At 40.7% G+C, this 12,135-nt stretch overlaps 1 protein-coding gene across 1 annotated transcript; it reads right to left on the bottom strand.

Annotated features, from left to right (window-relative positions):
• Positions 1-2,935: 2,935 nt before the first annotated feature.
• Positions 2,936-6,299, bottom strand: LOC145975835 (uncharacterized). Its single transcript, XM_083106577.1, has 3 exons — positions 6,044-6,299; positions 5,589-5,961; positions 2,936-2,944 (listed from the first exon to the last, which is right to left on the bottom strand). Exons 1-3 carry the CDS (start codon positions 6,286-6,288, stop codon positions 2,936-2,938), a joined length of 627 nt encoding a protein of 208 aa, XP_082962703.1. The 5' UTR covers positions 6,289-6,299.
• Positions 6,300-12,135: the final 5,836 nt, after the last annotated feature.

Here is a 12,135-nt window from a genome sequence, read left to right as displayed (position 1 = left end):
TTATTCGAACGGAGAAATGATGCGATCGACACAAGCGATCGTTGGGGTAAAGTGGTGACGAGTTACTTGCGTCAAAACGCTCTATGTCGCGTCGCTACGGATTATGACGCGAGGTCGCGCAAGATTCGCCGTGTAGCGCAACCTGAGGCCGATACCGATGCAGTCAACAAACTGTACGTGGAACAATGCGTTAAAACGTTGAAGAATCAACAGAAAGAATCAGACGAGAAGCTGACTGCGTTCGAGAAGGACGTGCGAGCTTTGCAGACTGCTATAAACGAGCTTCGGCGTGCGATTAACACTAATTCAGAAACGGCTATCAACCTGTAATGAGCGGCTGTAGTGAACGGCTTAGGAGCGGCTATTGTACACTTATTGAGCATCTACAAAGGCTTATCGAACATCTACGAAAGGTTGTCAAACGACTACAAACGGTTATCGAACGGCTATCAAACTACAATGAGTGGCAGTGATCGAAGAGGAAACGGCTGCGAACGAGGCTACGAACAATTCAAGAACAATTGCGAACGAGGCTACGCGCACCTCAAGGACGGCTGCGAACAAGGCTATGAACACGTCAGGAACGGCTATATACGAGGCGGCATACAACTCCGGAACGACTACGAACGGGTCAGAAACGATTGCCAACGAGGCTACGAACGGGTCAGAAACGACTGTAAACGAGGCTACGAACTACTTAGAAGCGACTACCAACAGGGTCAAGGACGGCAACAAACGGGTGAACGACGGCAGTGAACGACTATCGAACGTGTGAGGAACGTCTATCGAATGCCAACGAACGGGCCAGGAACGTCTATCGAACGTCTATCGAACGCCAACGAACGGGCCAGGAACGTCTATCGAACGTCTATCGAACGACTATCGAACGTCAACGATGGATCGGCGATCGGGAATAACCGGGGAAGCGAAGAAACAACATAGTTTAGAGAAACGGCAGTTGGTGAACGAACTGCACGCATCGGCGAGAAAAAATTTTCCCCGAAGACACGTCATAGTGCGGGGATACGATGACCTGTGGCAAGCTGACATCGTCGAGATGCGTCCGTACTCTCGTTTCAACAGAGGTTACCACTACATACTCACAGTCATCGATGCGTTGAGCAAGCACGCGTGGGCCGTACCACTCAAGAGTAAAGGCGGAAGCGAGACAGCTGACGCTATCGCCGAGATAATTCGAGATAGCAAGAGATGTCCGAAAAACATACAGACCGATAAAGGGAAGGAATTTTATAATGCTGACGTGCAACGGCTCGTGCGAAAATATAACATCAATCACTATTCTACGTATTCGGTATTGAAGGCATCGATCGTTGAGCGATTCAATCGCACGCTGAAAAACGACATGTGGAAGATGTTTACGCTGAACGGATCTTACAAGTGGATCCACGCGTTGCCGCGACTCGTATCGGATTACAACGCGCGCAAGCATCGAACGATCGGTATGCGACCCGTCGACGTTACCCCCGCGATCGCTGAAAGACTCATGACTACGGTGTACAACCGCGTAAATATCGCGGGTCCGGCGAAATTCAAAGTAGGTGACTCGGTACGCGTTAGCAAGTACAAGACAATTTTCGAGAAGGGTTACACGCCAAATTGGACAACCGAGGTGTTTAGAATTGTAAAAGTGCAGCATACTAATCCCGTAAGCTATTTACTCGAGGACTATCGCAAAACATCTATCGCCGGAGCGTTCTACGAGCACGAGTCGCGCGAATTATCCGGACGTATATCTCGTGGAGAAAGTACTGCGCAGGAGGGGTGACGAGGTTTACGTGAAATGGCTGGGATTTGATAATTCGCACAACTCTTGGATACATAAGGACAATGTGATTAATTAATCATACAGTGTTTATTTTTCATTTTCAAGAAAAAATATGTACAGCATATAAAAATATACATGAAATATATAAAATACAAAAATCTTTATTAATACATCCTTCCCAATAATCGTATATAATACAATATATGAAATATGAAATACATATATATATGAAAAAATACAAAAACCTTTATTAATATTTCTTCTAATAGTATAATACATACACACACACACACACACACACACACACACACACAATCGTGAAATATTGTAAGAGAGAAAGAGAGATGGATAGCGACGGATGATAATTAGAATAAACATATGAGAGTAAGCGCGTTTCAAGTATCACATTGGAATGAAAACAGTGGAAAGGGTCTATGGTAGAGATGAAGGTGATGAGCGTTTAAGAAACAGAGCAACTGTCAGTATCGAATTGGGTAGCAGTGAAAAGAGTGTCGAGCGAACGGTTGAAAAGAGTATCGAGCGAGTGTCGAGCGAACGGTTGAAAAGAGTGTCGAGCGAACAGAAGGAAGTCTTATATATCGGATTAAATAGATTATAAAAAAAGAAAAGAAGGAAGGTAAAAAATAAAAAAAAATAAAATAAGGAACAAGAAATAATACAAAGGATAATGATATTATTTATCTTTTTCATATTAGCATGTGCCCCCCAGTGCTATATAGACCCGCCCCGCGGTTCGACCCGCTACTCCGCGGATTGCGTAATGCAATGTGCTTTAAGGTCTATGGTCGCGTTTTAGAGATGCCCGGACAGGTTCAGGACATGAAATTTTGCCTAATTTGCTATCCGGTAATGTTTCACCGGAATAATCTCCTAAAACCTTTTTCGCAACATCAATTTTGCGACGGACCCTTCACTGTGGAGCGCTGTCGAAGATGCAAAAGGTCAATATCATTGGTGCAACCCATCTATGATTGCGATGAATGCTTCCCAATGTACATACGTGTGTACAACGTAATGAAAAAAGAAAATCTTAACATGAGCGAACTCCTAGTATTACATTATGATATGAATGCTCTTAATTTAATCAAACTGCATTTTATAACAGATCCTTTTATCGACGATGAAACCTTACCTAACCTAGTTGAAGATCGAGATAACATGTTAGAATAACATACATGTAATTATATTATATTATATTATATTATATTATATTATATTATATTATATTATATATATTATTATATTATATTATTTTTAAATTTATTTTATTAATATTTCTTTTATTAGTATAACACACACACACACACACACACACACACAAATGTATTCATTAACACATTTATAATAAATTTATATTTTTATTGTAGAAAGAAACATTTATTTATACACATTTCGTTGCGCTCCCATCCTTTGGCATCTCTCTCTCTCTCTCTCGCGCGTTAATCATAAGTCTCGCGATATCTTCGACATGTATCATTGTTCTTTCACGCTATCTCTTTCTCTCTCACACTTAGATATAATAAGTATAGTAATCTCTCTCTCGCATGCGCTATGATACAAAAATGTACACGGTTAAATAATTTTATATTTTATAAAGTTATCCTATAATGTCCCCACGGTAGAGTATTGGTGGTTTCGGGTACGATATACCACTTGTCGTCGTACGGGCTCAGAGCAATTTTCGTCTCGCGAATTGTGTATACTTCGTGCAATTTAGATCTTATACAGGACTGTTGTCGCGTCATTTCGATCTCATCGTGCAAACACCGCGTGTAATCGTCGAATGTTATCGTTCTCGCGACAACGTTGCTCTTGACGCCTTTTGCCTTTTTTGTGTCTGTCTTACCATCGACTCGTAACGCATACATTTTTGCTCTGAGCCCGACGAATTCGGTCATTATCACACCGTTATTTTCATCCTTCATCAAGCCCGGCACTTTTTTATTCACGAGCTGTATACCGTACGCATTGTCCGCGGCATAATTGCTCGTATCGAATCTAGCGATATCGCGCTTCATGTTCTCGTACGCATCGACGCACTCGACGTGATATATTAGACTATCTGTGTCGGTGTACATGATCTTACATTTCTCGCGATACAGGGGAGACATATACTCGTGGTGAAATTCATACAGACACACTTTCGATATGTCGAGTATACACATACCGACGTATATTGGTTTATAAAATTTTACTTCCAATTTACGCAATTCTACGGCGATTAAATTTTCCGAAAAAACGCTTCGACTATGGAAATTTGGTTTGGCGATCATCGCTTCTGCGCCGTATCGTCCATCCCACTTTGTTAATAATTTTACATCGACGCGATTACGCACATTTTCCATAGTTTTGCCAAATACCGCGTTATTCATCAGTTTATATAAATTTTTTTCAAAATCATTTTTCGCGAGTGTTCTAAACTGTGTATTTAATTCAATATAATTGCGAAGCCACGGAGATTGCGTAAATTGTAATACGCGATGTATTTTTGTAACGCGAAGGCCGTGTCGCGTACATTGCTGTAGATTACGATAGTGTATCACATAACGCTTCTTATCGTATAGCGTTGCGAGGAGTTTGTCTTGCCGCTTGCCGGGCGGCTTGTCGCGTGTCGGACAAAACGGTAGGTCAGTGTGCGTATCGTGAAGATGTTGCGGGTACTCGAGATCGACTTCGAGGATATAACCCGTAGGCGAATCTAACGCGATCGATGCTATGTCAAAATTCGACACGTCGTCGACCCATCGAAAATCGGCATAGGGCAACGGTTGACACATTGCCCATCCGTATAAATTATTAACGTCAAAATACATCAAGTACGATGATGATTTCGATGAGTCGTACGATTGCATGTACTTGTTATTAGCACGAGCGTATCTGTTGGAACATTGGCTCAGACCACCGCGTATACCGCGTTCGATAAACATGACCATGTCGATGTCGGTAAGCAATTCGAACGTAATCTTTGTATGCTTCAACATGGCATCCCACGTGTATCCGGGGAGAGTATAGTAATACGCGGGGTCGAGTCCGTAACTTTTGATGCAACTATCGCGAAAGTTTTCAAAAATATCGGCTAATAACAAGACGTCGATTTTGAGATACAAATCGCTATATTCGGCTAGCGTTCGAATGGAGAATCGCGTCCAGATGTTCTCGGCGTGCGCGTAATCGCTCTCGGATATAGTTTCACCGGTCAAGGAACTGTAGAATGATTCGCGCGGTGGTAAACATGTATCTTGCAACCTATCTACAGAGTCGACATATTCGTACGGAAAGACGCCTTTCCGTGTTAAAAAACTGAAATTTTCTGCGGATAAATTTGGAAATTGTGAATGTAAAATTTTGAGTTTATCTTTGTCTAGATAAGATGCCAGTTTGTCGAGACTTGCCGTAAGAAATTATACGAATCGATGAAGCGTAATTTTACATGATTTTTCCGTGATTTTCTTTTGTCTTCCTTACAGTCAACATTTTTCGTAAACGGAATATATTTTTCCTTGGTTATCGGAAGTAATTCGATTTCCCCTTCGAACGCCGTGGCTATATCTTTGATAATGAAATGCGCGTCGTAACCGGATAAATTGTGAAAGACTATGGGAATGTAAAAAGATTCTTTGTAATTTAGATTGCAATTTGAGTGCGCGGGACCCCTATATCGCCCGGTCAACTGACAATGATCGCGTACACGCGTATCGTCTTCTTGCGTAAACAATTTTTCGCATATATGACAATGCGTTGCGCTATGAAATTTTTCCCACTCTTCTGATGTTAAATCTACCATGGGGACATTTGTTGTTAAAATAGTCTTTACACGTAACGCTGAATTTTTAAGTTCTTCGGTGAACCACGCGATACAATCAATACTGCGGTGAGAATTATAAACGGATAACGAGTTGTCGTGCGAACAGTGTATATAATACGCTATACTATATACCTTATGATGCTGATAATTTTTTTCTTCGTCAGTCTTTGTCAACGCACATTCCAAATCGGCATAAATCACAAATGGAAGCCGCTCTTTCCTCGTGTAGTTGTTGAACTCGAGCCACTTGTCATTGTCGCTCGGCAATCGGATAGCGCATTCGTTCATCTCCCCGCAGTCGACCATGTGTGACTGCAACTTGTCCTCCGATCCGAAATAGTGCAAGCATCTATAAAAGAATATTTAAATTAAAGATTTATGCAATGCATTATATATTTTATAATTACATAAACTATTTAAATTATACGTACCGATCACAGATATATTTTTGATTCTTGTGTTTGCTCAACTGTGAACTGACAAGTCGCGATAGATTTTTGATGCACGCGAAATGTCCGACGCTGTTGCCGTCTTCCACGTACAACAAGTTCACATGTTTGTCTTTCTTGTGTTCCGAAAGACGTATCGGAACAATGCTGTTCTCTTTCTCGATGCTGTACACGTTGATCGAGATATTGTTTGCAAGTTCAAAGTTTTTTAGTTGGTTCAACGTCATCGGAAACTCAATATTTTGTACATTTAACACCGTCGCGTAATGTGGGTACGATGATTTCCGTTCCATCTTTCTTTCAGCGGGGTATAGTGCGGCCACCACTGCCCACGCGAAACACGCATTGTCTCTGGATTGCACGTTAACCACCGCTTTCTTCGCCGTAATTTCTCGCGGTAATTTAATATAACATCCCGCGCGCATAGAATTATATTTATTTACATTAACAGTCAAATTCTGTATTTGCGACAATGCCCAGCCACTATCGCGTTCCTGAAATTCTTCCAGCAATGCTAGGGTGGGCTCGATAACACGGCGCTCGTACCACTCGTGCAAATCGGACGTGCGAAACAGTTCACAGTTTCTCGTATTGATACTTTTATTCGCACGCTTATCACCCGACACAAATTCACCGTTGAATATAGTGTTCACTTTTACACTGTTGTATCTTCTTATAACGTCTTGCACTTGCTCGAGCACGATGTCTTTGGCGTCCTCGAGAAATTGACGAGGTTCGATATGGTTTGCGTTAATCACAGCACCGGTTAGAATACGGTTATCGAACGCGGTATCAATCTCGCGCCACACAAGTTCATTTTGATGCGCGCTACATCCGGCACCCGCGTTATTGTCGCCACTGTAATTACCACCACTGGGCATAAACTGTCTCTGCAATCGAGTCTTTGCACCTTCGAGTCGCGCGATTCGAGCAATCAGCGATTGTCGATTCCCGATCGATAATCGCGGTCGTTTGATCCGACTTTGCTCTTCCAGCGACTCAATGTACTCGTTGCATCGTTGTAGCCATGCAAAATATTCGCCCAAGGTGGCAATTTGGCGGGACCGCTCCACCAGGTCGCGTTCAGTCTGCTCGATGTTTTCCATTTCTTCACAGAGTGCAAATTGGGCACATATTGCACGGAAATCTTATATACAACGGCTCGCTACAACTTGAACAGAATCGGCCATCCATCGCATCAAGTGTCTCAATTTTATGCTTTCGAACAGCATACATCATTTGGCTATCCACGCCTTGCAATGCAATCATACACGTAGGACATACAGCTAAAGCACCACCCGTGGAATAATAAAAGTATATGATACAAAATTTTGTACTACGTGTGTTTAAAGCATTAATTTCCGCAACAGACACTATTTCCTCTCTGAATTCCGTGGAGTTCTCACTGCAGTCACTAATGCAATCACTGTCAGATGACAACGCGTGATCTTCGTCTTCCATTTTTATATATATTATCACACTTTCTGATAGAACACTATACTTTCTGACAGAACACTATACTTTTTGACTATACTTTTGCTATACCGACGTGTCGATGCGCTTTCAAATCACGTACTATGATCTGATGCGCTTCGATCCTTCTTATATTCAACCAACAAACTTTCAGAGATTGTTGGAGGCACAAAAGAAAAAATTTTTGTAACTGAACCTAGGGTTGAAAATGTGTTGTTATCTCGCTATGATTCACAGATTGCTCGAAAACGTCGGACCCCGAAATATCTCAAAAATGTGTTGCTATCTCGCTATGATTCACAGATTGCTCGAAAACGTCGGACCCCGAAATATCTCAAAAATGTGTTGTTATCTACGTATTTCCATCCGCCCAATCCTTCAAAGAATACTTCTATTTATATTGTGTATGTTAAAAAAATATAATGAAGAGGACTCTGCTGCACTAGAGTATCATTTCTTTCGTTGCTCTTCTGTGTTTCGGTGGTTTGCTGCACTAGAGTATCATTTCTTTCGTTGCTCTTCTGTGTTTCGGTAGTCTTGTGCAATGGCTGAAGGAAACGTAATTATCATCGACGACGATACGGATGATGATTACGATTATTGGATGGATCCAGTTGTGGCGGAGCGGATGGAGATAGAGAGAGAGAGGAGAGAGAGAGAGGAGAGAGAGAGGAGAGAGATGGAAGATTATGGATCTGATATAGAACCCTTGGCGAAGGACAGTGATTATGATAGTGACAATAGTGTCGATATTCTTGATGAACGGTTACAAAAGAAACAGCGAGATTTAAGCATATCTGAAATAATGACATACAACCAAGCAACAAAGATATGTTGCATTTCCTATTACTACATGGAAAATGGATCAAAATTTTGTACCGAATGCTTTCTAGAAGCACCGGATCAGTATGAAGAAACTAGTGCTGTTCGAGAACATAGAACCATAGCTTATGTTCATTTGGAAAATATGTCATGCAAAGGGTGCAGAAGATCTTTGAATCAAATATTGGCCTGCAACATGTGCCCTATTTGCACAAATTAAAATAGATGATGGATAACATTGTAAGTATCTTTTAATTTATTATATATCAATTTATTATATATCAAAAGTATTTTAAAATAAATTATTAAAATAATTTAAACTAATGAAATGCGTATGTTTTCTTCTGTTTTCAGAAACGGCTTCCCCAACATAGCCCGACGGTCTATTTTATATATTATTAATTTTTTATATTGTATACTTTTTATTAAACACACATTTAAATAAATTATATATATTTTTTTAATTGTAACAAAATCATGACGTAATTTCTTCGCACGCATTTCCATCCACCCAATCCTTCAAAGAATACTTCTATTTATATTGTTTGTTAACTGGTAATATTGTATAATATCTCAAAAATGTGTTGTTATCTCGCTATGATTCACAGATTGCTCGAAAACGTCGGACCCCGAAATATCTCAAAATATAAGTTTATGACTAGTATTGTATACTTGCGAGAATACAGAGAGAAAGAGAGATAAAAGGGATAAAGAGATAGATAGAGGGATAGAGAGGGAGAGGGAGAGAGGGATAGAAATATAAAGGGATAAAGAGAGAGAGCGAGAGAGGGAGGAATAGAGAGAGACCCAAAATCTTCTTCATAGGAATACCGCCATTTTTGTTTATACGTGCGTCCCCCGCCCCGCAGCCCGCGCGCCTCCGAAATTCCCTCCGCGTGACGTCATCCCTGATAGGACCTGAGTTAGAACCCGTGTGACGTCATCCCCCCTCCATCCTGATGTCATTCCCCCGCGCCGCTGAGATCCCCTCGCCCCTCACCCCCCTAAGATCCCTGCGTTAGAACTCTCCTAGTGCTAACTACTATTAATAATATATTATACCATGCTGAGTTGCATGGGACCGTACTTTCGTCTTACAACGCGTTTTTGACATGGTGATAATGCCACATCTCTACTATAAAATCTCGTACCGAGACCTCGTTCTCTCATCAGAAAGTTCTAACCGGTGCGCGAGTAAAGTGTTGAAGAAGTATTAGATATATAAGTAAAAGAAATTAAATTAAATTAAAAAAATGGATCACGTAGTATCATTGTACAAAGACTGGAAGACAAAATTGATGGATATTTTGTGCATCGTAGCACTAAACATGACTTTTGGAACGTGGAATGTAAGTATCGTTTTTGTGAATATTTTGTGATTATTTTGTGAAAAATTTTGTATTTATATTAATTATACTTTTTATGTAGTTCCAGGATGAAGTCCGGATACCGGGCTTTATGAATATAGAGCACCGCCAGTGGGTGCGGGCGGTGCGCCGGCAGGCGCGGGAGAATTTTGGAGACGTGTGGGGCGACACCCCGGAGGGCCTAGATGGAGATATCTTTGATCTGCGGCGGCTCTTCGGGGAAGAGCCCTACATAGTTATAGAAGAGGAAGAGTGGATACAGGAAGAGGAAGATTGGGAAGAAGAGGAGGAGTGGGAGGACTTAGTAGCCCCAGGGGGCTAAGGTATATCTATTTTTTACAATTTTTTATTATTAATTATTAAAATAAAGCTAATGAAATGTGTTTTTTCTGTTCCAGGAGCGGCCTCCCCTCAGCCCGGCGCACCCCCTCCCCATATATTTTTTATTATATTTTTATATTTTATATTATTATTATTATATCTTTTAAATTTTATATCTTTTATTATAAATTAAGCACACACACACACATAAATGTATTTACACACATTTTAAAATAAATTTTATATATTTGAATTTAAAAAAAAAAAGTGATTATTTACGCGCCTCTCCTTGCGTTCCCATCCCTTGCGTCTCTCTTGCGCTAGTTGTAAGTCTCGCGATATCGTTCTCTCTCGCATGCGTTGTTCTCGCGCTATTATCGTTCTAAATCTCGCGTTAGTTGTAAGTCTCGCGATATCTTCGTTCTCGCTCGCACGCGTTATCTTAGCTATTATCGTCCTCTCTTTCGTACGCGCTATCGTTCTCTCTTTCATATGCTCGTCGCTATCACTCACTCACTTACCTATGCGGCATCTTACAATGCGTCGTCCTTGTCCCACGTTGACACCATCCTTGTCACACGTTGATGTCATCCTTGTCACACGTTGATGCCATCCTTGTCACACTGTCCTCTTCACACACACTTAGCGCTATCCTTTTCCAACACGTAGCGCTATCCTTCTCACACCACCGTGTTCTTTCCGCGGATCCCCCTTCTCCTCGCGGACCCTCTCGTCCATCGCTCGCGCCGCGGATCGTGCCGCGGATCCCCCCCCCGCACGTGACGTCACCCCCCCCGCGTGACGTCACCCCCCCGCACGTGACGTCATCATCCCCCGCATGTGACGTAACCCCCCCCGCGTGACGTCACCCCCCGCCACGGTTCCCCCTCGCCCCTCACCCCCCCTCGGAGCCCCTGCGTTAGAACCGGCCTAGTATACCTACTGTAAACTCTATTTAAAATTAATCGAAGAATGTGGTTTTGTTAATATTTTATTTCTACAAAGCTTAGTTTACGAAAAACCCCTTATTTCCAATCACTTATAATTCGAAAATTATATTATTAGTGCCTCGACATTTTCGTTGAGGAAAAATCGTCTTCAGATGATCCCAGGAATCTGCCCCTGAAAGATTATGAGTTTTGAGACACCCTGTATATATAACTTTTCACTTTTTCACATTTCTTTTATTTTTACATAGTCATTTTATCTTTATATATGAATTGAATTCAAATTCATTGCGTACATACGTGCAGTTACTAGAAGTAAAGAAAATTAAGACAAGTTAAAGAAATAAAGAAATTAAGGAAGAAAGGAAGGAAACAAAGGAAGAAGGAAAACTAGAAAGAAGAAAGAAAAGAAAAGAAGAAAGATAGAAAAAAGGAATACAGGAAAGGAAGGAAGAATAAGAAAGAAATAATTTACACAAACACAAAGATTTGTTCGCAGTTATTAACTTCAGGTAAATTATATAATATAAAAAATATATAAATATATTTATTATTATATTATTTTACAAAAATGATTTTTCTTATTTGAAATATGTGAATATTCTTCAAATTACATTTGTTTTGATATAATTAATATAAAATGATATTTGATATCATATATTTCTGTTAGAATATATGGTACATTTATATTTTACCAAGTTCGATATGTATAGCATCAGGTTCAACTATACTGTACGCACGGCGTGAAGCGTAAGAGTGTGCAAGAAAGAACGTGAGAATAGATACACACATGTATGTCTCCCCTTCCCGTGTGTATGTGATGTCACGTGATACGTGATAGAAAAAGAGCTAAACTAACGTTTGAGAGAGGCAGTCAGTTAGTGAGACCCGAGCAGAGCATTATATCACTAGGCTTAAGTGGTTATAATAAATCTATTAGTAACAAACATAGTCCTCTAATTATTACTCCAAGTATTACCACAATCTCAACATGGTAGCAGAGCGTGGTTGTGTTGGTTGGCTTGCTTGGGTAATTTAATTATCAACGCTTATGGAAGTTGATAAAGAAAAAAAGTCTGAACACGAAGGAACGTTCGAGAGCGAGCAAGAAGACAAAATGGAGAAAAAGGATATCTCAATACCA

Source organism: Camponotus vicinus, unplaced genomic scaffold (assembly GCF_025532165.1).
Source record: "Camponotus vicinus isolate PSW18456_S1 unplaced genomic scaffold, iyCamVici1.0 SCAF_8, whole genome shotgun sequence".
In the NCBI taxonomy this organism is placed as follows: Eukaryota; Metazoa; Arthropoda; class Insecta; order Hymenoptera; family Formicidae; genus Camponotus; species Camponotus vicinus.
The sequence above is the reverse complement of the archived record's forward strand: the minus strand, read 5'-3'. Positions and strand labels throughout refer to the sequence as shown.

What these genes read in the sequence shown, in the direction of transcription:
- LOC145975835 (XM_083106577.1), bottom strand. Translation starts at nt 6,288, where the DNA reads ATGACGTTGAACCAACTAAAAAACTTTGAACTTGCAAACAATATCTCG. An exon ending in CAAAAATATATCTGTGATCG is followed by an intron (nt 5,962 to 6,043) that starts GTACGTATAATT and finishes ATTCTTTTATAG; the next exon opens with ATGCTTGCACTATTTCGGAT.